Below are 25,823 nucleotides of genomic sequence, written 5' to 3'. Positions count from 1 at the left end.
GTATTGTAGATTATGATCGAGGAGCTGGAGCAACCTTCGCTTCACAGAATAAGATATAAACTGCACAAAACGCTCGGTCCTGTATATATACCGAGCCAAAAAATCAGATTACCTAATGTTTTCCGGTCCCTCAACCAGCTTGTCTGACTCAAACGAACAAGCTGTTTATGATTAGTAGTTTTCCCTACGCTCGTGAAACGACACTCAAACTCTTGACGTACCGGCAATTGACACATTTGCAAGACAAGCAAATACCCACGAAGCTTTTTGAAGATGCACCACATGATGAATTCATGAACGCAAGCGGAAAGAAAAAATGTGATGATGGTCGCTGTATGCTTGTTGACTTTCAATGACGATATAGAGCTGTGGTAAACATGGCGAAGAAGGAAGATATGGACTGGGCGATTCCAGTCTCGCGCAAACTGGTCCCAAGACACTGTGACATGAAATTAGCCATAGCTTGAAAACGGCCAGACATGAGAGAGAGCTTTGATTACCGCTGTTCCACCAAGCGTCATAAAAGTGTCGATCCGCAAAGCAGGTCAACTCTGCTAAAATGTTGAGGACTGTTTCCCATATCAGGTACCACGTAAGCTAGATTGTCTGTTAGATTGGAATCTGCAAAGAAGAGTGGTACTCATACCAAATACTCCATCATGAAAGGAAATATCAAGTCACCCAGTAACCATGGAAATTCTTTAAACCTTGCGGCTAGAGGCATATTGCTTTCTCTCATCTCGATGGTTACCAGAACAACCGGATCTCCAACCTATGAGTCAGCGACTGGAGTGCTGATTGTATTTGGGGTAATCATACATATGTAGTACTGAGAAACCTGGATCATCACAAAAATAATACCAATCATTGCGGCGACCTTTTCAGCAAGATAACCCCAGTTAATCTTCTCGAGTCGAGGGTATTCGAGTTCATAAACCACAGTAGGTAGCGGAATCCATTCGTAGTGACCCAAGAAAGTAAGATTGTGCGGGTATACATTCGATGAGTTGCTCGCTGTGCCCTTGAGCTCGTCGCCAAGACAATCAACTTCGTCCTTGATAGCCCTTTTAATCAAAGACAATTGCTCATGACCAAGAGTTTTGGCAGTATCAATGGTCTTTAAAATATTATCTGCGTCGAAGCGAGCGGATTTACCGCCTGGCGAACTGCAATCAGAGTGGTGTCCACTGGATAAAGAAGTGCTCAAGGGCGAAATCGACAATTCGAAGATTAGCGAATCAGTCGAGGGATCTTTTGTGCAGTCGAGAAACCCGAGCTTCTTGAGCTTGTCGAGAAGCATTTGTCGTCTGTGATACATGGTTGATAAATGACCGTTGTAAAATGCGTATGAATGCTGCTTCATGAGCATAACGAGAGCGTGCAAGACAAAGAATACCGTATGTGTCCACGACCAATCTCGATGTATAGTCCATTTTACAGCTCCAGCAATAAATAATGCTTGCCATATCTTGTAGCCAGTTAGTCAACTTCTGGTGGTGGTTTGTCTGTCTTACATGTTGCAATACCCAGCCCTGTCGGTCCCAGTTCACGATGTTAACCAACACAAGCTTCTGCAGAAACCAGGTGACTGCTGTCAAGCCACACATAATGCCGTCAGAAAGTAGTAAGACAACAACTGGAGCAGATTAGTACGTAATTGTCAGTCTCGTCAGGTATGCACGCACCGTCTCTATGAAACATAGACTTTAAAATGTCGCTAGGCCCCAGAAGATTCCCGTAGGTTCGCCAATTGCTTGCAGATATTTTGCAAATCATCAGTGCCACTGAAAGCCAGAAAAGATTATAGAAACCGTGGAATGGGCTGTTGGCGGCAGCTTCACTTTGGGCGTCAAATGTTGACACTTGGCGCAAAAAGACCAAATCTTTGAATTTTCTAGCCCGTTCCGGCCGGACGTGGTCTGAAGTGCTGGCAGAACCCCCCAATTGAAGTCCGGAATCATGCTTGATGCCATTGCCACCCTGACTGTTGGACTGTGACGCTGAAGTACTTCGTCGACCACTCAGACCTTCTTTTTGTTCGTGCTTGCTTTGTACTTGAGAATCAAGCGCAGAAAGCATTTTGGGGCGAAGATTATCATCATAGTCTTCCACGCTCTGCATCTCTGATGGCATACTTGGATCATTGATGCGATTTAGTGTTGGATAAGATGATTGTGTCGGAGACGTCACTTCCACATGACTTCCCTCCCCCTCACTGAAATGCACATCCGGATTTCCTGTCTGAGGATTTTCCGGATGCTTTTTCGTCGTGTAATTCAACATTGTTTTTTCCACACTGTCGTTTTTTACAGCTACCCAGTGTCAAGGCAGACCGATAATTCAAGATTGACTCCCTTGAAGAATGCAGATTGCTTTAGCAACCCCGTCGCGAGACACACCCTACCGAACCTTGTTAAAACCTGTGAAGCTAAAACTGTCACAGATATATAAAGCGAGTAGCTTGGTTGTAACGAATAATGACGGTGCTGTTGGGGGCGTAAAGTGCCTGATCTAAGTGCGCGCGCTCAGCAGTACCGCAGCGTCTTCGGCTTAATGGAGTTCGTCTGAGCGAGAATCTGGTCAAGGACTATAAAAAGTATGAAAAATACGGGTTGAAACGTCAGCAATGAATACGGACTCTAAGTGACTGGGCATCGATGCTTGTCCCAGGTCGATGGCTGGTCTGCAGCTCAGTCTGGGTGCTCCGCAATTGGATGTAGCTATGACGTTGCGATTGAAAAAAAAATATGATTATCTAATCGCCCCACATGTGCATTTTGGACGCATTCTAAATCCTTCCAGTCGACATTGTCGCATGTTCAAGACAAACAACTTTCTGAATTCTTCTCGTTCATCCGCCTACATCACCTGCTGTCAACTCTTTCGAGAGAAGCTGCATTAAACTTCTGAACCATGTCTCGCGGCAGCCAAACCCTATACGTGACCGGTTTTAGCCACGGCACCCGCGCTCGCGACCTCGCCTACGAGTTCGAACGGTATGTCAACCACGCTCACGTCCTCGCCCTCGCCCACGCCCTCGCCCTCGCCCTCGCCCTCGCCCTCGCCGCCCTCGTCCGCACCCATACACGCGCTCCTCTCCCCGTCGGATACGACATCTATCCTCGAGTCACCGATCGCTCTGCATGAGGAACTCCTCTGCCCGCGTCGCCGCCGCCCTCGCGCATCTCGTGCCCTCGCGATCGTCCAGATCCCGATTACCCATTTGCCATGCGTCACTGTGCGCCGTCGGTTCATCGGCCTCCAATATGCTGGAAGGTCTCCATTCGTAATCCATGTGTAATGGAGTACGCTAGTACTTGAGCTCATTGAGTTGAACGGGCTTCTCGGGAAATCCTCTCCGAAGCTCAAGAAGCATTTACTAACTGCATCTCTGAACAGCTACGGTCGCCTGGTACGCTGCGATATCCCTGCGCCGCGATCTACTTCAAGCAGACTGTGAGTTTGATATAAAAGTTACATATTTTGCCGTCTACATTCTAATTATTCAAAGCTTTGCTTTCGTCGAGTACGAGGATCGTCGTGATGCTGATGACGCCTATCATGAGATGCACAACAAGCGCATCGGCCGCGATGACACTCTGAAGATTGAGGTACCGCCGAACTTAGACATGGCTGCTTGTTTCACTTGGCTAACCTTTTTAGTGGGCAAGAACTCCCCCTTCGGCGTCCTGGCGCTTCGAGTCTGGTCGCGATCGCGATCGCCGCCCGGCCCGTTCCCCTCGACGTGGCAGATCTCCTTCTCCTAGACGGAGCACGCGAGACTACTCCCCTCGCAAGGAAGACCGCCGTGACCGGGATCGTGACTACGACCGCGACAGCCGCAGAGACCGCGACAGATCGCGCAGCCCCGATAATCGGTCAGTGCTGCAAGAATTTAAAGAGCGCTTGAAAATGACTTAACATCAGATGCAGGGACCGTGACCGTGATGCTAAGGACGACCGCGATGATCGTGACGACCGTGACGATCGCGATGACCGCGACAGAAGAGAAAATGGCGCCAATGGCGATGAAAGAAAGCGTGAGTGCCAAATCGATCGATAGTTAAGAGTCGAAGCTGACGTGATGCAGCTGTTGAGAGTCCTCCCCCAGCTCCTGAGGATCTTGATGTCGCCGAGTAATTGCTATCGGCTCGGTCGCCAGCGAAAAACCCCTGGAGACGCCTGGTCAAGTATTTCCCATCTGTTGTGTATTCTACTGGCAAGCTGCCCGGTGACGTACGCAACGGCGCGTTTCTGTTCGAGGGGATAAACCATGTATTACGTAGAAACCTGGCTGTTGAGGGACTTCAGTCCTGCCAATTGCCATAGCCACCTTGCTTTCCATGCTTTTAATTGGCTCCGTGGAACCTTGTTATATAGGTTGAATGTAAGAATTTGTTCCATTTGTAGCCGGGTGCTTTAAACCATCTATATGGCCCCCAAACTTGCGCAGTGCCGCGAAAATCGGGGATAGAAAATGGCTGTATTTGTATGGCTGCTCTGACTTACAGTGTGGAGGGCGGCCCCAGCTTTTCAGCGCCCAGTTATTTTGCAGTGCCATGGCCGATAATAACCCGAGGGACTCGCCAACCAGAAAAATAGGCGCGTTTCCTACCGGCCTGACCCGAACAATTCCTTAAGCCTATCTTTTTTGAGAACCGACCAAAGTTCGACTGCATCTGCATCCGTCCGCTCGCTGACGACATTTACCGACGTCCTGTTACTGCCTCGTGCACGACTGCTCGTCTGACTGGCCAGGGGAAATCGACCTAGCGCCACGTTCGCGCTGACCCAGGGTCCTGGCCAAAACGACAACCGGTGGCCCTGCGCGACAGTTCACCAGTACGGACGACTAAAGGAGGTCAACTACGGCCTGGGATAAGGCTTTGAAAGGCGAATACTGGTCGAAAGCGAAGGCGTGCCGGATAGACGAGGTGAAAGGCAGCACATTGGTAGACTGGAAACGCCGGCGCATTTTAAAGAATAGCGCCTAGATGCGCATAGCATTCATCAAGGAGACACAAAATTTGCGCTGAAGCAATACTCTGTCAGAATGTCGACGGTATGTACCCAATTGACAAGGGGGTTCCTCCTTTCAAGCAGGCACCATTCGCTGACATCAATCAGCCCATCTCTGATGCGACGAAGCCTCAAGGGCCGGCCGATGTCCAATTTCGAGGTATTCGCGAGTGGCTCTCCCAACCGGTTGTTGCTGCGTTTTGCGGAGGTGGCGTTGCTGGTGCAGTCTCAAGAACCGTTGTCTCCCCTCTCGAGCGCCTAAAGATTCTTATGCAGGTGCAGAGCGTTGGGCGAGATGCCTATAAAATGTCGGTTGGCCAAGCACTGGCTAAGATGTGGAGGGAAGAGGGATGGAGAGGGTTCATGAGAGGAAACGGAACAAACTGCATCCGTATCGTGCCCTACTCTGCAGTACAATTCAGCAGCTACAACTTTTACAAGCGGGTATGCCGGGCAAGGACATTCTATTTTGAGCATTCTCACTAACTTGGCGCCCTAGCACCTATTCGAGACGACGCCCGGGGCTGACTTAAGTGCCCTTACACGCTTAATTTGTGGTGGAATCGCTGGCATTACGTCCGTGTTTCTTACATATCCCCTTGACATTGTCAGAACTCGTTTGTCGATTCAATCAGCGAGCTTTACCGAGCTGGGCAACCGTCCACAGCAGCTGCCTGGCATGTGGTCAACAATGGCTACAATGTATAGAAACGAAGGCGGTACAGCGGCACTGTATCGTGGAATTATACCAACAGTGGCTGGCGTGGCACCATATGTGCGTAAACCTTGACAATGCAGTTCGACGATGAAATTAACGTAGTTTAGGTCGGACTCAACTTCATGGTTTACGAATCTGTCAGGAAGTATTTAACACCAGAAGGCGATAAGAACCCCAGCGCACCCCGCAAGCTGCTTGCTGGTGCCGTCTCCGGAGCCGTGGCTCAGACCTGCACGTACCCATTGTAAGCCATGCTTGGATTTCCTTTTGTTGTGATAATGCTAACGTCGTCCATCAGCGACGTTTTGCGTCGGCGATTCCAGATCAATACTATGTCCGGAATGGGCTACAGGTACAAATCGCTCGCTGACGCAGTGAGAGTGATTGTGGCCCAAGAAGGAGTCAAGGGCCTCTACAAGGGTATTGTGCCGAACTTGTTGAAGGTTGCGCCGAGCATGGCGTCCAGTTGGCTTAGCTTCGAAGTCACCCGCGATTTCATCGCAAGCCTCAAGCCAGAAGCTGACGAGATGTCCCAATAGCGCGTGTATAAAAAACAAGGCGGTGAGAGTTCCTAGAGGCATTATTCCCTTTGTCCATCATCTGCTTGAGCCACAGCGTTCTTTTGTAATGTACTAGAAAAGATGTCGGAGATTGCGCATATATATATAGATAGTAGTAGTGATGATGGGTCGCATGGGCACTTGAATAGGCAAAACACCAGTTGTGCAATAATATATAGACATCACCATGAATGAGCATAATAGCTACACATTAATAGTGTAGTTTAGATATCTCCCGCGCATGCTGTATGGTCACTGGTGGGAAACGGGAATGCATAGGTACTTACATAGGTACTGCTGTGGATTAGCGTAACGCTGAGCCACTGGTAATGCTGCGTTGAAATGCTTCAGTTTCCGAATCAACGAATCTCTTTAACTGCCTAGTGAGTTAACAGCCATCACCAATAACAGATGTTTGTGCCACCATGTACAGATGGTGATCGTTTGGCACAAATACGAAAATTTCGATTCAAAGCACATACCTAGGTAGGGGACTAAAATCACAGACGTATTTTGAATCCATACACGCATTGAGCCTTCTTCCACTCATTACCTTACCTCTGCACTATCCTGGTCAAGGCTCACGCCCTGGCTCTTTCTGGCCGTTTAGGCTCCTTAGTGGGGTAGGTCACGAAGCTTGACCCAATAAAACAGGAAGAAAAGCAGCGCGATGCCACTGGCTAAAACTGGATGGGCTTCAGCAAAATGCCCTAACTGCCGAAGCCCACCGCCCACAAACTCTCCCACGCGGAAGATCCAGGGCCCACCCAGAAAAGTCAGAGACTGGGCTTCTCGAAATTCGCTGTCGCCAACCATCACACCTGGGGGAATTCTTTATTAACTCTCAGCAAACCAACCGACAAAATGGGTACGTGAAGCATCAAACAACAGCCTCCGTGTGCGAGTGGAAAGACTTCCCTAGGGAGTTCTTTCTGCGGTCAAGGAGTTCCTCTTCCTCGGAAGATTGAGAACCCGCATGAGCATACACAAGATTTTAGGCTGACGATTGCTTCATCCTATAGGTATCGATCTCGACCGCCACCACGTCAAGTCGACGCACCGCAAGGCGCCCAAGAGCGACAATGTCTACCTCAAACTCTTGGTAAAGCTTTACCGCTTCCTTGCCCGTACGCAAGCCCTGCGAACCATGACGATCCAATCTCGAATACTGACAAAACCTAGGTCGTACCGACTCTTCCTTCAACAAGGTTGTTCTGCGCCGTCTCTTTATGTCCAAGATCAACCGCCCTCCCGTCTCTCTGTCCCGCATCGTTGCCAACATCAGCAAGGAGGGCGAGAAGCGCACGGTTGTTGTTGTCGGCACCATCACTGATGACAACCGCCTACTCACCTTCCCCAAGGTGACCGTTGCTGCTCTCCGCTTCACCGCGACCGCCCGTGCCCGCATTGTCGCGGCCGGTGGCGAGGCCATCACTCTGGACCAGCTTGCTCTCCGTGCCCCTACTGGTAGCAACACCCTGATCCTTCGTGGCCCCAAGAACAGCCGCGAGGCTGTCAAGCACTTCGGCTTCGGCCCCCACAAGGGCAAGGTGCGTTTACACTACCATGCACAGTCCACCACTTTGATAGACGCTAACAACTTCTATAGAAGCCCCATGTTGTCTCCAAGGGTCGCAAGTTCGAGCGCGCCCGTGGTCGCAGACGCTCTCGCGGTTTCAAGGTCTAAGCTCAGACCAGGGAGGGAACGAGAAGAATGCCGGAATTTGGTGTGTGGCGCTAGATGGGCGATTAATGCTGAAAATCTCGCCCTGCCGATGTATTTTGCATGGAATTGGCGTGCCTCGGTATCAGAAAAAAAAATTATGAACACATTACACGACAGATGCTGTTTCGTTTCATTGTGATTGTACACGCGCTGCCATGGCTAATATTATACACGTAGGGTGCTGTCGCGGTGACAAGCTCGTCAATCTCTGGCTATAGCTCTCCGTCGCAATGCGACAAAGAATGCCTCCTTGCTTTCCTGGTCACGAGGTTAGTTTCTTCGTGTTGTTTCACGTTGGGGTTGAGCACCTGCATTGCGTGACGATTCAGGTTTTTCACGGTGGACTTTGGAGAACATTCTCTTGAGCCTTTGCTCCAGCAGCTTGTCTTCCGAGCCCTGATAAAACTTGCATACGAAATGCCCGCCAGTCTTGAGCGTTTCTTCCGCGAAATGTAATGCTGCGTCGCAGAGATCCTAAGCAGCCGCTTTGTTAACATGAAACGTAGCGTGGGAGCGGCATGAAGACTGCACTCACCATACTCCCGGCATGGTCACGAAATACCACGCCGCTCGTGTTCATCAGCCTGTGGTACGGATTACTCAAGCTGTTCACATTGAAACCGGATGTTTGCTCCCAGGGTGCTGACATGTCACTTAATACAATCTGCAGCGCCGTTAGTTTACTATGTTATGAGTTAATTTTGGTCGTTAGACTTACATCCACCACTTGCGCTTCGTTGTACTGTGCCCCAGCTACAGGCGGTCCGACATCAATGTAGCTGGATTGGCCCAACTCCATGGTGGAGCTGCTTTCTGTCGTTGTTTTGACCCCTTGTCGTTTGGGGGGAGTTTGACTACTTTGGGATATGAAATCTTTTACCATTTTCTGAACATCTGGCGAAAGGAAATCTCCTTGAAAGGTCGCAACACCCTTTGGAGGTTCAGCTGGGATGAGGTCGATACCGATAATTTTGCCACGAGGGCGAGTTCGATCCAAAGCAACCTTTGCGGTTGGTAGCTGACCATATCATCTTGTTTGCACAACCTACCTGTGACCAGCTCCCTGGAGCGTAACCCTGTTAAAATATTAGAGTCAATTGCTCCAGAATCTCCGGGGATAACCTACCAAGTCTACCACGACACCGCCGGGTTTGAATAAGTGATATTTTGCGTCCATCTGATCAACTGGCGTTAGAGCTATCCTTTTGATATGACTATGGCAGGAACCAACCTCAAGAAGCTTGAATGCGGCGCGGCTTTTGAGACCCTGAACCTTCGCCTCGCGCGCGTAGGCATCCTTTCCTTGCCGTTGCTTCCACCTCGAGTTGGATGACGAGAAGCGAAGAGAAGTGACTGTGCATCGCTTCCATAATGAGGGCCGTCTCAGCCCGGTAGTATATAAAGTCAAGCAATGTGGAGGATTCATCGCGGCGTAAGTAACATTAGCTCGGAAGGCCGGCTCATGTTGTGACTGCGAGGTTCGAAGCGAACAACCTGGGCCTACCTACGCTTAGGTAGGTAGGCTACACCCCCTTAGGTCCCACTAGCAACCCACGATGGAGCACCCGTAAAAAGTCCTTGATCCTGACCTAGGACATTATACAGCCGCAACGGGACCCGGCGACTAAATTTTCAAAAGGCAGTTCAATATGTCTTGTAGCAATAGACCCATAGATGGAACATAACGAACAAGAACCTCGGACAATCTATTGCAGGAAATCACACACAAAACACCGCGCTAAATGTACATGTACGCCGTTGCCTACGCCACCATGAATGTGCAAACAAGCCCGTCTGCGCCTGAGGGTATCACCCGATGAAACTCGCATTGACACCCCTCCTTTCTTTCTTGAGGGGAGAAAACGTGCTGCCAGGGCCAGCGAAAGCATTTGTAACGCCTCCACCTTGCGACCGGGCCCTCTTAGCTGGCACAAGCCGCAATGGATTGCCTGGCTTGTCATGGACCTCCATTTCATCATCGTCGAACATGGTTTTGCCTCTCCCACCTAGTAGCTTGCGCTTTCTTCTCCGACCCTCTGCCTCATGGTCTTTTGGTGCATTGCTCTCAGTAGTAGATACCTTGGATTTCGATTCCGGCTTCCGCGATGCAGTGTCTGAATCTGAATCCTCCTTACTGTCGTTGACTCGTCTCGCATCTGTAGCCTTCCCTGAGCGCGGTCGTCCCCTTGTACCGGGTTTCACCGGTGTATCGAACTCGTTCAGCAATGTGTTACTCAAGATGGCTTCAGTTTCAGCGGCGTCTTTTACTAAAGATGCTGAACGTTTCTCACGGCTTGCTGCGAGTCGCCGAGCTTTAATTGGAGACGTTGCTCGAGATCTCTTCTTTTTTGTTGGGCGCGGTTGCTCTGGGCTGACTTGCAAATCTACCCCAGAAGTGGATTTTTCCGAATTAAGGTCGGGATAATCTGTGGCATCTTTGGACTTGTTTAAGAAAGGTGTTATGGAAAAGTTCGACTTTTCACCCAGCAGGGCATGCTCTGTTCCGCGTCGCCGGAGCCGCCGAATCTCCAATATATTCTCATCCACAGGCGTCTGTATATTCACGTCATCCATGGATGTTTCAGTTACACAAGCTTCAACGAGTACCCGGGCTTGCTTCGACTCGGGTAAAGTTTCCTGATGCTCGTCGACAGTGTTGGTAGAGGTTTGGCTTGGCTTGGGGAGTTCGCGTTGACTTTTCTGCAGGTTGGCTGCCCGTGCTTGCCTAGCCTTGGGTGCATTTTCCTGATGCTTGTCGATGATGCTGGTAGAGATTTCCCTGCGCTTGGAGAGTTCGCGCTGACTCTTCTGCAGGCTCACTTGCGCAGCTTTCAAGGCGTCTTGTGTTTCCTTGAGTTTGAATTTCAGAGCGTTGCAGAGCTCTTTTTGCTCTTTTGTCTCGCCGCGGGATTCTGCAAGCTCTCTTTCCAGCCCTTCTTTTTCTGTCTTTTCTGTCTGGAGCCTGTTTTCATGTTGCTCCAGCCTAGAACGCAGATCTGAAATGACACCGTTCTCGTCCGCTTGCTGAGCGCGGAGCTTAGAGCGTCTTTCATTTTCTAGTTCAACCTCCAGCGTGTTAACCTGGTGCCGTAGGTCTCCATTTGAGGCAACAACAGCCTGATGTGAGAGAAGCTGTGATTTGAGCTGCTCCAGCTCCGGGCGAAGGTTATTGAGCTGACGTGTAAGAGTTGCCTTCTCTTGAACCGCATCATTCGATGCTTCGGCGGAGCTGACCAGACTTTCAATGTCCGCCTATAGCACGTTAGGACTCCTTTCAGCAATCCCGACAATTTGCGGAGCAGACACACCTTGAGAGAGCGAATTTCATTCCGCTGCTTTTCTAAACCAGAATGTTGTTCAGACGATCGCTGCTGGGCCTCCAACAACTCAATTTTCAGAGTTTCTATACTTTCTCCAAGAGACGATATATGAAGCTCCTTTTCAGACGCCAAGTCTTGCAGGGCAGCGTTGGCATCACGCAAAGCGAGTGTTTTCAGTGAGAGTCTCCGCTCTGTTTCGTCGCGGTTGACCAACTCAATCCGATGCAGTCCTTCTTGATAGTAACGATCCAGCTGATGATTGCGCATCGCGCGCTTAAAAAGGTATGTCAGAGTTATGCATTTCAGTCAATCTGCGGCTGCTTTACCTCACTTGTGGCCGTGGCCATGTTCGCTCCTTTTTTTTCCACAGAGACTTACGCGTCTGGGTTGTGGATGCTTTGGCAACAAGTCGGGTAACTCACCACTTCTGTTTGGGGATGTAATCGTAAGATGATTGAATTTAGAAAAAAACCTTTGAGGATGGATGTTTTTATCAAATCAAGAGAGTTGGGATGAAGCATATTGCGCGTTCTGCCTGCATATCCCGTATCGAGATAAACATGGTGCTCCATTCGGACTAGTGTAAACATGCACCGTGTCCCAGAAAGCCATGTTTGCAGCTTCGTTAGGTAAGCAGTCAAGCAAGGCCACCTCACCACTCCCGAGAGCTTCGACAACTCAGAGTTGCGGAAGAATCAATTTGTTCGCCCAACACCAGCAATCATGCGTCTCCTATCGTCCTTGCTAGGCGCATGCCTTTTCCTAGGACTGTCCACTGCCGAGAAGAAGTCCTCTGAGCAACGATTCAATGAATTCCACCAGCTGTTGAAAAGCTCCCCTTCTCTCCAGCTGAAGGAGACCTCGTACAAGTCATTGACTTCGTCGCCTCGCGACTACAGCGTGGCTGTGCTCCTCACAGCCCTCGACGCGCGATTTGGATGCCAGCTTTGCCGCGAATTTCAACCGGAATGGGACTTGTTGGCCAAAAGCTGGCTCAAGGGTGACAAGGTCGGAGAGTCAAGACTTTTGTTTGGTACCTTGGATTTCGAGAAAGGCAAAGATGTTTTTGCATCGGTGAGTTGTGAAATTCAATGCTCGGTTTTCTAAGTTCCTAACAATGTTGAAGCTCGGTCTTCAGACCGCCCCCGTCGTAATGCTGTTCCCTCCTACCGAAGGCCCTCACGCGGCTTCCTCCGCCGAGCCCATTCGATACGACTTCACAACGGGGTAAGTCATCTCTAGCGTTGCGCAGTTACGTTCTAACAAGTCATAGCGCTGCTGGAGCTGAGAACATTCATGCCTGGCTTTCGCGACACATGGCCGGCCGACCGACTCCTCCCGTAAAGCGACCCATCAACTACATGCGCTGGGCAACCGGAATTACGATTCTGCTCGGAGTCGGAACTGCATTGGCTACTGCTTCGCCTTACATTCTACCGATCATCCAGAACCGCAACATATGGGCGTCCATCAGCCTGGTGTCTGTTCTACTCTTCACAAGCGGCCACATGTTCAACCACATTCGCAAGGTTCCCTACATCGCTGGCGATGGTCACGGTGGAATTTCTTACTTCGCCGGAGGTTTCCAGAATCAATTCGGCCTTGAAACACAAATTATTGCCGCCATTTGTGAGTACAGATATAATGCTGTTTTAAACGTGCGCTAATACATGGCACAGACGGTTTGCTCTCCTTTTGCACCATCACTCTGGCTGTCAAAGTGCCGCGCATGACTGATGCCAAGACTCAGCAAGTTACAGTCTTTATCTGGGGCGCAGTATTGTTCCTCATGTATAGCTTTCTACTGAGCGTCTTCCGCTTCAAGAACGCGGGCTACCCGTTCTCTCTTCCCCCCTTCATGTAAATACCTGTAACAGCACATGCTTGAAGGTGTAATGGGCGACCAGTCAGCGGGATGTCTAACATCAAGTGTTCTTTTTTATCAGGGTAGGCACCGCAGTCCGGGTCTGCTTTTTGCATCTGTTTGTCTGGCCTGTGGACCCTGCCAAAAGTGAACACCCGTCGCGAATTAGCTGGACGCTGGAACAACCAGCACGCAACATAGATGAGAACAACTTGTATTTTATAGACCAAGTTCACTAGATCAAAAGTAACTGCTTCACTGTCGATGCGCCCCCCCCCCCCCCCCCCATATCACTCAATAGCTTAGTATGTGATTCAGCAATAGTGTGTACGAGAAAAAGGAAAATGAACAATTTTGAATGTCGATTTTTTTTATTTCAAGAAGGAAGCGTAATGTGCAATGCCCTCTTTACAGACTGCTAACAGCGGACAAGGTGTTGTGCCTCGCCACATTGTTTTCCTCGCCCACCATTTTAGGTGCTTAAATAAAGACAAAAACGAGGAACACAACCATTTGACGCCCACCATGATCTACCGATTTGCCACTTCACCTCACATACTCGTCGTTAAAACATCACCGGAAACCATTTATGCCCGGGACATGACGCCCCAGGCACGGATGACGTTGTCGGTGTAACCAGCGAACAGAGTCTGGCCGTCAGCGGACCAGGCGAGGCTGACACACTCGGGGTCGTTGCTCTTCTTGCCGGTCTCGGTCTCGGTGAAGTCGGGCTTGAGCTCGTCAACCTTGCTCTTCTTCTCGAGGTCGAAGATGATGATGCTAGTAGAGGTGGCAGCGCAGAGCCAGTAGCGGTTGGGGGAGAAGACGAGAGCGTGGATCTCGTTGTTGGCGCTAAGGGAGTACAGGTGCTTGGACTCGTTGAGGTCCCACAGCATGGTGGTGCCGTCCTTGCCACCAGAAGCGCAGAGGGAACCATCGGGGGAGATGGTGACGGTGTTGATGTATCCGGTGTGGCCGATGTGGTCAGTCTGCAGCTTGCAGGAAGAGAGCTCCCAAACCTGAATTCAGGTTAGTTTCATTGCCTCATAGGAAATGCAAAACGAGTCATGACAGTCAAGAACGCAGATACGTTCAAAATCAGGGCAAAGGTGTTAAAAATAGTCTCATGGCCGCTCGGGCTCTGAAGTAGCAAATACTTGGATTGCAAAGCATCATGTAGAGGGGATACCGGGATAAGGGCAAAGCGTTGCACAACTGACCTTGACGAGCTTGTCCCAGCCGCTGGAAACAATGACGGGGTTCTGGGGGTTGGGGCTGAAGCGGACACAAGAAACCCACTCAGTGTGGCCCTTCTCAGAGATGGTGTACTTGCAGTCGCCGAGGGTGTTCCAGAGCTTGATGGTGCGGTCGCGAGAGCCGGAGACGATCTGGCGGTTGTCGGCAGAGAAGGAGACAGAGAGGACGTCGTTGGTGTGACCAACGAAGCGGCGAGTGGTGGTGCCGGTGGCGAGCTCCCACAGACGCAGGGTTTTGTCCCAAGAGGCAGACAGAGCGTAGGCGCCATCAGAGGAGATAACCTGATCCAAGCATTAGCCAACCGTGTTCAGCACGCAGCTCAACAAGTCATGGCAACAACATACGCAGTCTGAGACGATGTGAGAGTGACCGTGGAGCGATCGCTTGGGGTAGCCGTACTCGGTCTCGTCACGAGTGAGGTTCCAGATGATCAGAGTCTTGTCTCGAGATCCGGACAGGAGCATGTTGGGGCTAGAGGTTTGTCAGTATATGGCATTCAAAGCGATGTGTTTATTCGTGATCGCATGAGGTCGAAGGTTCGTACTTCTCCATGGAAGTGGCCAAGCTGGTGACCCAGCCATTCTGTAGAAACGTTAGCAAAACTCGTGACGAGAAAGCATTGAATCCGCAGCACCCTGGCGGGTTCGGAGGGCATGCGCGGATATGAGAACAAGAACAAACATACGTGGCCCTTGAGGGTTCCCTTGAGGATCAGTTGTTCAGCCATTGGAGCGGTCCTAGGGTCGATGGAGAAGGTTCGACGTGTGAGGTTGGAAAGAAATCAGGTCGAAGACGGCTCTGTTCAGTGAAAACCTATGGGCCGGTCAAGTCTGCCTGAATGCACCCCGGCTAAAATTGGGATTTTTTTTGTGCGGGTTCGAAATTAGGGCCGCAAGACTGCACCCCACTTTGGCGAGTTTGTTGGTGGCTCGGTGGTGACCCGCGAGCCAGCGAGCCGCTTCTTAAGCTGGTATAGCGCCTCGCTGCTTTAAAGATTATCCTCAGCATCGCTGTTGAGTAAACTGGAATACTTATTTATTGATACCACTTCAGCCCTTGTGGAGCTTGACGTGGTGACATGATATCGCGTTTTGTAATACGTGGTACTTATATCTTGACTTTAATGGATTGCAGTGCATACTACAACCGATGTTATTATCTTTGTTCCAATATCGCTGCCGTTGTTGCAAGTCAGCCAGTGATAAGCTCGAATTCGTCTACATTAAAAATGTCACGACTGGCAGAGATATCTTGGACAGCTAAAGGTTGTTGCACTATCAAAAAAACAGCTCCCGCTCACGGTGGCATCAGTGATAACACCACGCAAGGGCAGGTCCAATCGTTCTCGGATTCCCACATCTCCATTGTGTTCATTGAAATGAGCCATTCAAATCGCTCAATTGACTTGAAATGATATAAAAACGCCATGCTAGGATGTCTCTAGTATACAGGGGTATCGTAGGTGGAGCATTTCGCAAGCCCGCGCTCGTGCGGAATAGGCGACACTGTGCAGGTTGACTCCAAGCGTCAAGGTCCCTTTCCAGGAACAGTGGCTGACCGTTGAACTGTGCGCGAAACATCTTTGCGGGAGAATGCTACATCTCCATTCACAATCATGCTGTGATCTGCAATCTCGACCTGCCCCGTCGCGACGTCTTTTGAGTTTCCACCCATGAACCGTTTCATGGTTGACTCCCATAATCTGAACCGCTCCTTACCTTGATTATCCCTCTCCACGAGGGTCTTGGCTTCTTTCTGCTTGCGCATCTTTGATGCGCGGACCAGCCGCCTGAGGGCATCCTCACCTTGCTGAGCATTTAGTGCGGCTTCCTCGCGGATTTTTTTGGAATCACGAGACCTGGTATCTTCCTGTGGCGTAAATTTGTATGTATGTTTGCTTGGGAAATCAGGAAATGACGACGGAATGTATGGTTTCGCGTCTTTATCCGCCTGGCCACTTAGTTCAGAGCCAAGCAACGGAAGCGGTTTGAACTCGGACGATTTATGGCCATCATGGGTCTGCACAAAGTTTGGCGTAGGGTCGATTGACATGGGATTCCTCAAATGTGGCAATAAAGATGATATCGGTAAATTATAGCGCTTGAGCATGTTCTCAAAATCGGAAGGTATCGGGTGCTCGCGCCGAGATGCGATTGCGAGCCTCTTTGTCTCCTCGATAATCGACTCCAAATCTGCCAAAATAAAAGGTCAACACTGTTCCATAATTTCGATCAGATACAAACCCAAAGACGTACATGCTTCTATCAGCCCCGTGAAGCTCTCCATCACTTGAGGGGATGTGGACTCGAAACCAATGTGCGCCGCGGCGAGGGCTATAGAACGCTGGATGCCGCATCGCGCATTGAAATGCTGCGTGGATGGGTATTTAACCTCGCAGGGACAGGAGCCCGTCGCATCATCCATCGTAGCTGGCGAGAGAACATCTTCCATCACAGAGTCGTCACAGTCAACGCGCTGCCTCTTCGCGACAGTTTCCTCGGCCGCTGGGGGCGAGTCGCGTTTTTCAGGCATCTTCGTTGATACGCAACTTCGTGTAAAGAAACATGGACATTCGTGCAAGATGCGATGGAAGAGCCCGGCATATGCGCAGCCGAAAGCGCGATACAAACTGGTTGGCGGGCTGTGTATGCGCTGGGCAAGAGGATGATATGCGCAGGATGTGATGAGCGGCGCCCACGCTAAATAGTGGGGCTGCACAATGCACGGCCAGAATATCGATGGCGTCGATTGAACGCCTTGAATTCGAAAAGCTAGACAGCACTGTGAAACGTATGTTGATCGTGCGATCGTTCATTTTTGGTAAAGACGGGTGAATATATACATAACCATTTCCGAGTAACATGCACAGAATTGGTCGTCGTGGCAAGTATCTACTTCTGTGTCATCCTCGCTTGTCCGGGATCAACTCGAAAAGCGAAGTCAGGGCGGCCGCTACTTACCCAAACTCTGGTAGCTGTCAGAGGCAGGTGCAGAGGTGAGGAATCCAACTTTATTACCTACTCAAGGTAACGTTAGTAGGTACCTACCCGGGGGTCCTCTGTTTGCTACGTCTTCCTCCTATCGTGTTAGGATATTAGGGCACCCAGTTATATCAGAAATTTTATATATTTTTTCTAAAACGTGTTAAGTGTTCTAATACCCTAACAGGATGGGAGGAATATATATTAATTCTAACACTATATTTGACCCCTTCTAGAAAACAGCCCCGTCGCGCGTAGGTACCAGTAGGGAGTTGGGCTTGGAGGGGCTTGGGAGGCTGGAGTCTCATTAACGGTCGGTCGCACGGGGAAATAAATACCTTTACCACCGCTAGCCCCGCCCAGATAAACGGCCATGAACCTGGCGAAAACATACCACTCTCTTAGAATGTAACAGGAAGGCTCGCCGTCTGTCAGTAGAGATGTTCAAGTTTGATCAGGTAGCCCTGCCGCAGCTACTGTTGCGAAAGGCTCTGATCATTGTTGATTTCCAACAAGATTTCGTCGGTGCAAACGCAGCAATACCCATAACCCTACCTGCAGGGTATGCCGACAAGACAGCACGTCTGGCAAAGGCATTTCGTCGAACTGGCGATGTCGTCTGGGTAAATTCCAGATTTGAGGAGGTAAGGACTCCATATGATGACCACATGCAGGACCCGACTCTGGGGCACTCAGACCCGGAAGGCCCGTCAACCAATCTCGACGCCTTTTTAAGCTCCGAGAAGGCAAAATGCATACTTTCTTCAAAAATTGGAGCTGAAGTACCGCAATATGTCAAAGATGATGCCGAGAAGAACGATGTTTTCTTATTGAAGTCTCACTATTCTGCCTTTGAGGGCACGGGCTTGCTCCGCCTTCTCCGGGCAAGAATGACTATGGAGGTTTACATTTGCGGATCTCTGATCAATGCAGGCGTGTACGCTACCACTGTGGATGCAGCCGGGCACGGGTTGAATATCACGCTTGTCAATGATTGTTGTGGTTACTCCAGCGAGGCAAAACAGATCAAGGCCATGAAGACACTACAAATCTTAACCGGCTGCGGCCTCTTGACATCGACTGAGGTCATGCAGGATGGCAATCAAAGCTTGATCGAACTAGGTGTTGACATCCCCGCTACAACGCAAGTTCATGCAAGCAATGACGACGGTATTGTGCAGCCCATGAGCACCCTGACGCTAAATGCCACTACGCCACGCGCGGCTGAAGCTCGCGCCATGCAAGGTACGTGACGGAAATGCCCGAGAGAAGGAAATGGAAGCTGCTGGAATAAGCCGAACTGACCTGACAGATCCAGATGAACTGGGAGAAGCAGTGGATAATGATAAATACGAGGTAGACAGCACACCTGCAGGTTTTCCGCCTGAAGTCATCTCAAGCAATAAGACTCTCAGTCAACCAGCAGCCATGGACACCACCAAGCAATCAGAGTCCGGCGAGGCTAGCACCCAAAAGGAGGATCAAAAGTCCCGCGGTCTTTGTGAAGGAGATACCGATGTGATTGAAGATCTTCTGCCGCCAGAACTGGAAAATGGCATTTTCCAGAGGCTGAGCAAAGAGATACAATGGCAGCGGATGTCCCACCAAGGTGGTGAGGTGCCTCGCCTGGTCGCTGTGCAGGGTGAGGTTGGCAGAGATGGGAATATTCCAATTTACCGTCACCCATCTGATGAGTCGCCACCGCTACTCCCATTTTCTCCAGCAGTTTTGGCGATTAAAGCGGTCACAGAGAAGCAACTAGGCCATCCATTGAACCACGTTCTCATACAATTTTATCGAGATGGAAAGGACTACATATCTGAGCATAGCGACAAAACTCTGGATATCGTGCGTGGTTCGTATATCGCAAACGTGAGCCTTGGCGCCCAAAGGACAATGGTGCTTCGAACGAAGAGAGCGGATAAGGACCCCTCTAGTGACGAGCAGCCTTCGTCTAGCGCCGGTCGAAGGGTGCAGAGAGCACCACTGCCACATAATTCTCTTTGTCGCATGGGGTTGAAGACGAACATGAAATGGCTTCACTCCATTCGTCAAGATAAGAGGGCCGACCGAGAGAAGTCTCCAGTGGAGCTGGCTTACGAAGGGAGCCGCATTTCATTGACGTTCAGACAGATCGGGACGTTCCTAGACAAAGACGAAACAAAAATCTGGGGTCAAGGAGCCACAGCAAAAACGTTCGATGATGCCAAAATTATCATCAATGGCCAAACGGAGGAAAGCATTAAGATGCTTCGCGCCTTTGGCACGGAGAATCATAACTCGAATTTCGACTGGGACGCTTACTACGGCGAAGGCTTCGATGTTTTGCATTTGCGCAGTGCCCCGAGACTCTTCTCATCCACAGATCCCGTTATAAATATGCGGATCAGTATCATGCTCGCGGAGTACGAAATCGGGTATGCTAGCGGTAGCATTACCCAGTCCAAGAAATGTACCATGCAATCTCTCGGCGACATGCAAACATTATCAGATGATATTCTTATCAAATATGTCGACAATGACGACGACAAGACGGAAGTGAGCGGTGATCTCGCCATTATGCTGTACCTGCACGCCAGGCATCAGAAGAAGAAGAGCGTTTTGACGCCAGGACAGCTGGCCAAACAGTTCACTCTATTTCAAAAAGCTCTCTCTTTGCACGGGAGATGGCACGAGATGCTCAGACTTTATGACAGCGGCGAATCGTTGACTGCCGCTCTGAAAGTCGAATTGCTGTCATGGGAATCTTGTACATCAGGTACAGACTATATTGGCGGCGATCGACCAGGCATCGCAGATTTTGCGCTATGGCCTGTCTTGCATTCAATGGTTGAGAGACCTGAGACTGACGCGCTGAGCGAATTGAAAGTTCTTCGCAACTATTACGACTTAATGAAGTCGAGGCGTAGCATCGTCAAGATTTTGAATAGGCTGCAGCAAACTCGGTGAGCTTGGATGCTGCAATAAGGGGATAGCTCGATTGTTTACCTACGCCATTGTTTTCGACTTTTATGTTCTATGCCCTCTTGAGTGTGAATTAGAAAGAAAAAAAGACCATGCAATTGCTGAAGTTTGCGCTAGATATGATGTCAACACCGTAACTCCTTAGTATACAAATTCCCGCCAGGAATACCGTGGCATTGAAAGCCACAAATGTCGCATTTAGAAAAGGCAACGACCGCCCATATATTTTCAATGTAGCTGCCAGAATTCATCCAGAAAAGATTCGCCATAAAAGTTAGACATGGCTAACCATGCGCAAGTTGATTGCATGCTTTTCCACGCAAGCCTGTCCTCGTGGGCATCTATTTTCATGGCTGAAGTGCTGCTTCGTATTAATGGACAAGACAAAAAAAAGATATATTCAAACATAGTACGGCGATAGTTTACTGGGCAGAGTCCCAAGGGAGGGGGTATGTGCCGACCCAATCGGAGACTTCGCTGCGGAGCTGAACAATCTCAGTGTCGCTGTCGCCATTGCCAACGTGGTCAAGGAAGAACTTGAGCTTTCCTGGGCTCTTCTCAGCCCTCTCCTTGGCAGAAGCCCTAACGACCTTGTCTAGTCGCACGGCAATGGCGACGGCACGATCAACAATGTCGGCGACGCGGACGAAGTCGTTCTCGGTGAAGCCACGGCTGGTCATAGCAGGCGTGCCCATGCGGAGACCGCCAGGAACAAGAGCAGAACGGTCGCCAGGGACAGTGTTCTTGTTGGCAGCAATACCGACAAGTTCGAGGATACGCTCAACACGACCGCCGTCAACGCCGTTAGGCTTAAGGTCAGCAAGTACCAAGTGGTTGTCGGTACCACCGCTGACAATGCTGTAACCAAGGCCACCCTTGCTCTTGTCATCACCAAGACGCTGAGCAAACGCTTTTGCGTTGGCGAGGACTTGTGTTTGGTAGGCGTGGAAGTCGGGAGTTTGGGCTTGCTTCAGGGCGACGGAAAGAGCAGTGATGGTATGGTTGTGGGGACCACCCTGGTGGCCAGGGAAGACGGAGTTGTTGATTGGGCCCTCAAGGTTATACATCTCATCGACCTTTGTCTTTGGGTTCTGGCGTCTGACGCCCTTGCGGAAGAAGATGAGAGCACCACGAGGACCCCGCAGACTCTTGTGGCTCGTCGTCGTGACAATGTCGGCGTGCTGGAAGGGGCCAGGAAGTACCTTGGCCGCGACAAGACCCGAAATATGAGCCATATCTGCGAGCATGTAGGCGTTGATCTTGTCACAAATCTCACGAATGCGCTTATAGTCAATTAGACGGCTGTAGGCACTGGCGCCTGCAACGATAATCTTGGGGCGATAAAGGAGAGCAAGCTCCTCAAGTTTCTCGTAGTCAATGAAGCCAGTCTTCTCGTCCAAACGGTAAGGGACAGTCTCGAAGTACTTGGAGACGGATGAGATCTTCTTGGTAGGTGTCTGGTAGCCGTGGGACAAGTGTCCACCATGGGGCAGGTCAAGACCCATGAGACGGTCGTGAGTGTCCATGAGAGCCGAATAAACGTAGAGGTTGGCAGGGGCACCGGAAAGAGCTACATAGTAGATTAGCACGTGCAAATTACAGGGTCGACTGACGGCAACTTACGCTGAACGTTCACGCCCCAATTGTTAGCATCCAGGCTGAAGGCCTCAATGGCGCGCTGCTGGCAAAGTCGCTCAGACTGGTCAATGAATTCGTTGCCTCCGTAGTAGCGGGCACCAGGGTAGCCCTCAGAGTACTTGTCTAGTCGTCGTTGATTAGCATGCAAATGGAAATTGGCCATTGTGAATGCCTACTTTGCATAACACTGCCGAGAGCATCGAGAACAGCCTGAGAGGTGAAGTTCTCAGAAGGGATGAGGTTGATGAAGTGCTTCTGGCGGTTTTTCTCCTGTAAACGTGTGAGCTTGGATGAGAACACATCGGCTGACAGCATGAGACACAACTGTATAGACAGACCAACCTTTTCGATGATGTCGAAGACTGCAGGATCAGCCTTGGAGAGGTGGGCGGAGAGGAGCTGTGGCACGGTTCATTAGTATCATGCACATCAGTTGGCGCAGAAACGAGATGGGCAATAGCTCTGTACCTGCTGCTGGCCTTCGAGCGCAATGGAAGAGTTGCCGCGACGAGCAATGCTGCGCATAGCAGCGGAGGCTGCCATGGGACGCGAGGCGCCGCGAAGGGCGAAGGAAGTGCCACGAATGCTAGGAATCGACATTTTGACGAGTGCGATTGGAGTAGTTTCGACAGTGGCAAGAGAAGTCGTCGGACGCGAGACTGGGTGGGGAGACTGTGCTGGCTGTCGTCGGCAGCAATGGAGCAGCGCACAGCAGCAATTGAACGCGACAGGCGCACAATTCAGAGGCGGCAGAGTCGGCAGGTAGGTGAAGGGGTGAAGATGAGGGCAGAGACAGGCTGCTGAAAAGTCTTGCGTCTCAGGCGGCGTGTTTGGCAGTGGTACCGTTTTAAGAAACAAGGTAGAAATGGTAGAGCCGATGGCCTCCGACCGGCGGTACCCGCAAGCTGCGCAGACCCCCGCATCCAAACTGTTGGTTGGTCACGGCCAGAGCCACAGTGCTGCCGCCATGCCTCCGATTACCCTACAATTTGCACCACAGCGGCGCCCAGGCCCATCGGCTCCATATTACTCCCAGTCCTCTGACCAGGTCTTCGCCCATATCTTTAGGTAACAAGTACATAACAGGCTCGACAATAGAAACTAAGCTGGCCCATCGCACCACTCCGATCTAGGACACGGCGACTCTCACTCGACCCCTGGCGCGGCTAAAAGAAATGCTCAAGGTGTGAATTGCGTAGCTGAAAGAAAACGAAGCGGGGGACGGCCTGGCTGAATTTGGCTGGTAGGCCTGGCTCAACCTATGTATAGCCAGCCAGTGTGGCTCATAATGACTGCAGCAATTTGCGCCTCGAGAGCGCCATGCCATTATTAGTTCTAGTGGATTCTGTTTTAAGCAATAAAAAATCGATTCTCATGGTCTCTTCGATTCGAACAACGCGACACCTACTGGCCGTCACACGAGCGCAAGCCGCACTTAATTTTTCCTGTGTTCTCGCTCGCACCATTTCGTGCTTAGTAACCTACCTAGCCAGAAAGTTTTAAAACGCTCCAAGCTCCCCCACACTAACTTGCTCTCCTTTCTTCCATATCAACTACATTGGGCGTGAAGAGACTGCCAAGTGCATCATATCGTACTTCCGCATCATGTGGGAGCATGCTGATATGCCCCGGCACACCTCACCACCTTTTGGGACAATTTGAAGGAATCTGATCCAATCTGGTTGATTATTCTGGTACAATCTTTACATCGTCGACTTGCCAAATCGTACCCAACTCCACCTTTCTCGATTTCTTGATACTGTTGCACAATTTGTAGGGCCCCGTAACCTTGTCAGGCTCATCATTCGTTGTCTCTGGTACTTGAAGGAGGCATCTCCTTAGACAGGTAGTTAGCCCGCGGACTCGACCGCAAATTGATGCCTCACGCATTGACCCGGTGCGGACGGGTTCAAGACCTGTTTGTGACGCGTACAAACTTGCAGCACATGCGCTACAAGCCAGCTTACCTTAGTACCACTACCTGCACCAAATGAAGTGGCTGTAGCCCTAGGTAGGAGTGAAGGATGGATGCCCCAGTCAAAAACCATTACTCCACCCATCTGAGTTTAATGGCCCCTGCCAGTTGTCACATCGACTTGAACGCGAAATCGAACATCAAAATAAGATTTTCTTTGGGAAATGGTGCACTTTTGTTCTTTTTTTCATCATGCGCGTTACATACTGCACTGGTCCAGGATGTAGCCATATTACATGCAGCGCACCACCCAGTAGCGTTCTAACTTTGAGTATATGGAATCCATTTTTCAATGCTACATGCCATAATCCCCGCTGGTACGACTGAATAACCAGAAGGGCGTAAAACAAGACCCAACCCGTAGACTCCGAATGCAGCCCCTCCTCCAGACATCGGTGACTTTTATGTTGTCTACTCGTCGTCGGCGAGCATAGCGGTACGCTTGGCGGCGGCTCTCTCCTGCTTGCGCTCTCTGGCAGCCTTGGTCTTCGCACGCTTGGCATCCATTTCGTCCTTGAGAGCCTTCTCACGCTGCTTCTCGGCCTTGGCACGGTGAATCTGTCCAATATCAAGTCAGTCGTCATGCCAATCCTAGGTGAGATCTCAACAGTTCCAAGTCGAATACGTACGTGCTCAACAAGGGCGCGCTTGTGCTTGAAGGTGTTACCCTTGCTCAGGTGGTAGAGCTCGTGGTACAGGTGCTTGTCGATCTTACCGCTGGCGCGGTACTTGACGAGAAGGCGGCGGAGGACTCGGAGGCGGCGCATCCACAGAACCTGAGAAGGCATACGGGCGTCGGCAGTACCCTTGCGCTTACCGTAACCACGGTGGCGGCCAACTCTGCGGGCAAGGTTGAGCTCACGGGCGCGGGAGCGCGAGTGCATCGTCACGGGCTTTCGGATGATGAGGCCATCAGCGACCAGCTTGCGGATAGTCTGACGGGAGTTGGCGTTCGAGATTTCGCTCTGCTCATTGGGGTCGAGCCAGATCTTGCGCTTGCCGCAGCCGACGACCGACGCGGCGAGGCGCTTCTGAGTTCGCAGGTTGACCCTGTACGGAATCGTTCGTTAGCATTTCGAACGGCTTTATTCCATCTATAATTCCTCGCTCGGCTCGGCTCCATCAAATGCGATGCTGATAATCCTCCAAATTTGGGTTCCATGTCGCATTGTCCTCCATTGATCATCTACTTACATCTTGAATATCGGTGGGCGGCGATGGTCGGTCCTCGATATTTGTGAGGGAGGTTAAAGATTTGGGAGGGGTTTCGGGAAGCCAAAATTTCTTGGGGCACGCACATTCACTGCAGAGTTTGTGGGTTCACGTGCACTAAGCCCAAAATTCCACACTAAGCGAGGGCTGTGATGAGGTAAGACCGAGTATCGACTATATGAGTCACGTGACTCAACTGCGACTTCAGGGACCTAACTGGGTGCACTGGGTGTAGCAAAAAAGGACGTTGGTAGGTAAGTAGTCATAAGATCCTTTGAAGAGCAAGACATTTAGGGGAGAATGAGAAAATAGACAAATGATGATATACAACGGAGTGTAGGAATCGACCAAGATCTTCTACTAAGCAAGATCCTCATCTTATTTGACCGGCCCTTGTTTCTTGCCACGCACCTGCTAGTGTCTTTCGGAAGGAGCTGCCAACCAGCCTGTATTAAGAAGCCCAAACGATCCAGTGGTTACTTCACCATCATCGCCGCTGTAACGCAAATGCATACCGTGCCTCGTATGCTACAATGACAAAAAATGCATTCTCAGTCTCCCCCAAAATTGTATCATCATAAATCGATTC

General features: G+C 50.5%; 12 protein-coding genes across 13 annotated transcripts; 5 read left to right on the top strand and 7 right to left on the bottom strand.

The window, feature by feature from the left end:
- Window positions 1–10: 10 nt before the first annotated feature.
- On the bottom strand, window positions 11–2,283 carry LMH87_000988 (uncharacterized protein; the record flags this gene model as incomplete). Of its 2 annotated transcripts, none has more annotated exons than XM_056198990.1 (8): window positions 11–39; window positions 113–161; window positions 222–439; window positions 501–597; window positions 647–765; window positions 820–1,468; window positions 1,515–1,636; window positions 1,686–2,283. In XM_056198990.1, 8 exons carry the CDS (start codon window positions 2,281–2,283, stop codon window positions 11–13), a joined length of 1,881 nt encoding a protein of 626 aa, XP_056055882.1. The 2 variants fall into 2 exon arrangements, with proteins under 2 accessions (XP_056055882.1, XP_056055881.1); XM_056198989.1 differs by having other exon boundaries at window positions 1,527–1,636.
- A 630-nt stretch (window positions 2,284–2,913) lies between these two features.
- Window positions 2,914–4,140, top strand: LMH87_000987 (uncharacterized protein; the record flags this gene model as incomplete). The annotated part of the gene is made up of 6 exons (XM_056198988.1): window positions 2,914–2,996; window positions 3,400–3,456; window positions 3,512–3,611; window positions 3,664–3,878; window positions 3,934–4,040; window positions 4,091–4,140. The coding sequence occupies 6 exons, from the start codon at window positions 2,914–2,916 to the stop codon at window positions 4,138–4,140; spliced, it is 612 nt and encodes a 203-aa protein (XP_056055880.1).
- A 913-nt stretch (window positions 4,141–5,053) lies between these two features.
- Window positions 5,054–6,276, top strand: LMH87_000986 (uncharacterized protein; the record flags this gene model as incomplete). Its single annotated transcript, XM_056198986.1, has 5 exons — window positions 5,054–5,062; window positions 5,128–5,463; window positions 5,519–5,794; window positions 5,845–5,981; window positions 6,036–6,276. 5 exons carry the CDS (start codon window positions 5,054–5,056, stop codon window positions 6,274–6,276), a joined length of 999 nt encoding a protein of 332 aa, XP_056055879.1.
- An 885-nt stretch (window positions 6,277–7,161) lies between these two features.
- Window positions 7,162–7,984, top strand: LMH87_000985 (uncharacterized protein; the record flags this gene model as incomplete). Its single annotated transcript, XM_056198985.1, has 4 exons — window positions 7,162–7,165; window positions 7,320–7,424; window positions 7,480–7,847; window positions 7,907–7,984. The coding sequence occupies 4 exons, from the start codon at window positions 7,162–7,164 to the stop codon at window positions 7,982–7,984; spliced, it is 555 nt and encodes a 184-aa protein (XP_056055878.1).
- A 240-nt stretch (window positions 7,985–8,224) lies between these two features.
- LMH87_000984 (uncharacterized protein) lies at window positions 8,225–9,449 on the bottom strand (the record flags this gene model as incomplete). The annotated part of the gene is made up of 8 exons (XM_056198984.1): window positions 8,225–8,281; window positions 8,336–8,497; window positions 8,559–8,607; window positions 8,671–8,687; window positions 8,742–9,026; window positions 9,073–9,099; window positions 9,150–9,200; window positions 9,255–9,449. 8 exons carry the CDS (start codon window positions 9,447–9,449, stop codon window positions 8,225–8,227), a joined length of 843 nt encoding a protein of 280 aa, XP_056055877.1.
- A 383-nt stretch (window positions 9,450–9,832) lies between these two features.
- LMH87_000983 (uncharacterized protein) lies at window positions 9,833–11,690 on the bottom strand (the record flags this gene model as incomplete). The annotated part of the gene is made up of 3 exons (XM_056198983.1): window positions 9,833–11,275; window positions 11,332–11,616; window positions 11,670–11,690. The coding sequence occupies 3 exons, from the start codon at window positions 11,688–11,690 to the stop codon at window positions 9,833–9,835; spliced, it is 1,749 nt and encodes a 582-aa protein (XP_056055876.1).
- Window positions 11,691–12,066: 376 nt separating this feature from the next.
- On the top strand, window positions 12,067–13,207 carry LMH87_000982 (uncharacterized protein; the record flags this gene model as incomplete). Its single annotated transcript, XM_056198982.1, has 4 exons — window positions 12,067–12,417; window positions 12,470–12,570; window positions 12,617–12,972; window positions 13,023–13,207. The coding sequence occupies 4 exons, from the start codon at window positions 12,067–12,069 to the stop codon at window positions 13,205–13,207; spliced, it is 993 nt and encodes a 330-aa protein (XP_056055875.1).
- Window positions 13,208–13,794: 587 nt separating this feature from the next.
- Window positions 13,795–15,191, bottom strand: LMH87_000981 (uncharacterized protein; the record flags this gene model as incomplete). The annotated part of the gene is made up of 5 exons (XM_056198981.1): window positions 13,795–14,226; window positions 14,428–14,745; window positions 14,809–14,935; window positions 15,009–15,046; window positions 15,150–15,191. 5 exons carry the CDS (start codon window positions 15,189–15,191, stop codon window positions 13,795–13,797), a joined length of 957 nt encoding a protein of 318 aa, XP_056055874.1.
- Window positions 15,192–15,991: 800 nt separating this feature from the next.
- LMH87_000980 (uncharacterized protein) lies at window positions 15,992–16,996 on the bottom strand (the record flags this gene model as incomplete). The annotated part of the gene is made up of 2 exons (XM_056198980.1): window positions 15,992–16,656; window positions 16,720–16,996. 2 exons carry the CDS (start codon window positions 16,994–16,996, stop codon window positions 15,992–15,994), a joined length of 942 nt encoding a protein of 313 aa, XP_056055873.1.
- An 889-nt stretch (window positions 16,997–17,885) lies between these two features.
- LMH87_000979 (uncharacterized protein) lies at window positions 17,886–20,394 on the top strand (the record flags this gene model as incomplete). The annotated part of the gene is made up of 2 exons (XM_056198979.1): window positions 17,886–18,690; window positions 18,764–20,394. The coding sequence occupies 2 exons, from the start codon at window positions 17,886–17,888 to the stop codon at window positions 20,392–20,394; spliced, it is 2,436 nt and encodes an 811-aa protein (XP_056055872.1).
- A 437-nt stretch (window positions 20,395–20,831) lies between these two features.
- On the bottom strand, window positions 20,832–22,647 carry LMH87_000978 (uncharacterized protein; the record flags this gene model as incomplete). Its single annotated transcript, XM_056198978.1, has 5 exons — window positions 20,832–21,979; window positions 22,033–22,170; window positions 22,224–22,317; window positions 22,390–22,446; window positions 22,516–22,647. The coding sequence occupies 5 exons, from the start codon at window positions 22,645–22,647 to the stop codon at window positions 20,832–20,834; spliced, it is 1,569 nt and encodes a 522-aa protein (XP_056055871.1).
- Window positions 22,648–24,433: 1,786 nt separating this feature from the next.
- Window positions 24,434–25,725, bottom strand: LMH87_000977 (uncharacterized protein; the record flags this gene model as incomplete). Its single annotated transcript, XM_056198977.1, has 4 exons — window positions 24,434–24,580; window positions 24,652–25,072; window positions 25,217–25,249; window positions 25,715–25,725. 4 exons carry the CDS (start codon window positions 25,723–25,725, stop codon window positions 24,434–24,436), a joined length of 612 nt encoding a protein of 203 aa, XP_056055870.1.
- Window positions 25,726–25,823: the final 98 nt, after the last annotated feature.

The sequence above is a fragment of the Akanthomyces muscarius genome, chromosome 6, assembly GCF_028009165.1.
Source record: "Akanthomyces muscarius strain Ve6 chromosome 6, whole genome shotgun sequence".
NCBI lineage: Eukaryota > Fungi > Ascomycota > Sordariomycetes > Hypocreales > Cordycipitaceae > Akanthomyces > Akanthomyces muscarius.
The sequence above is the reverse complement of the archived record's forward strand: the minus strand, read 5'-3'. Positions and strand labels throughout refer to the sequence as shown.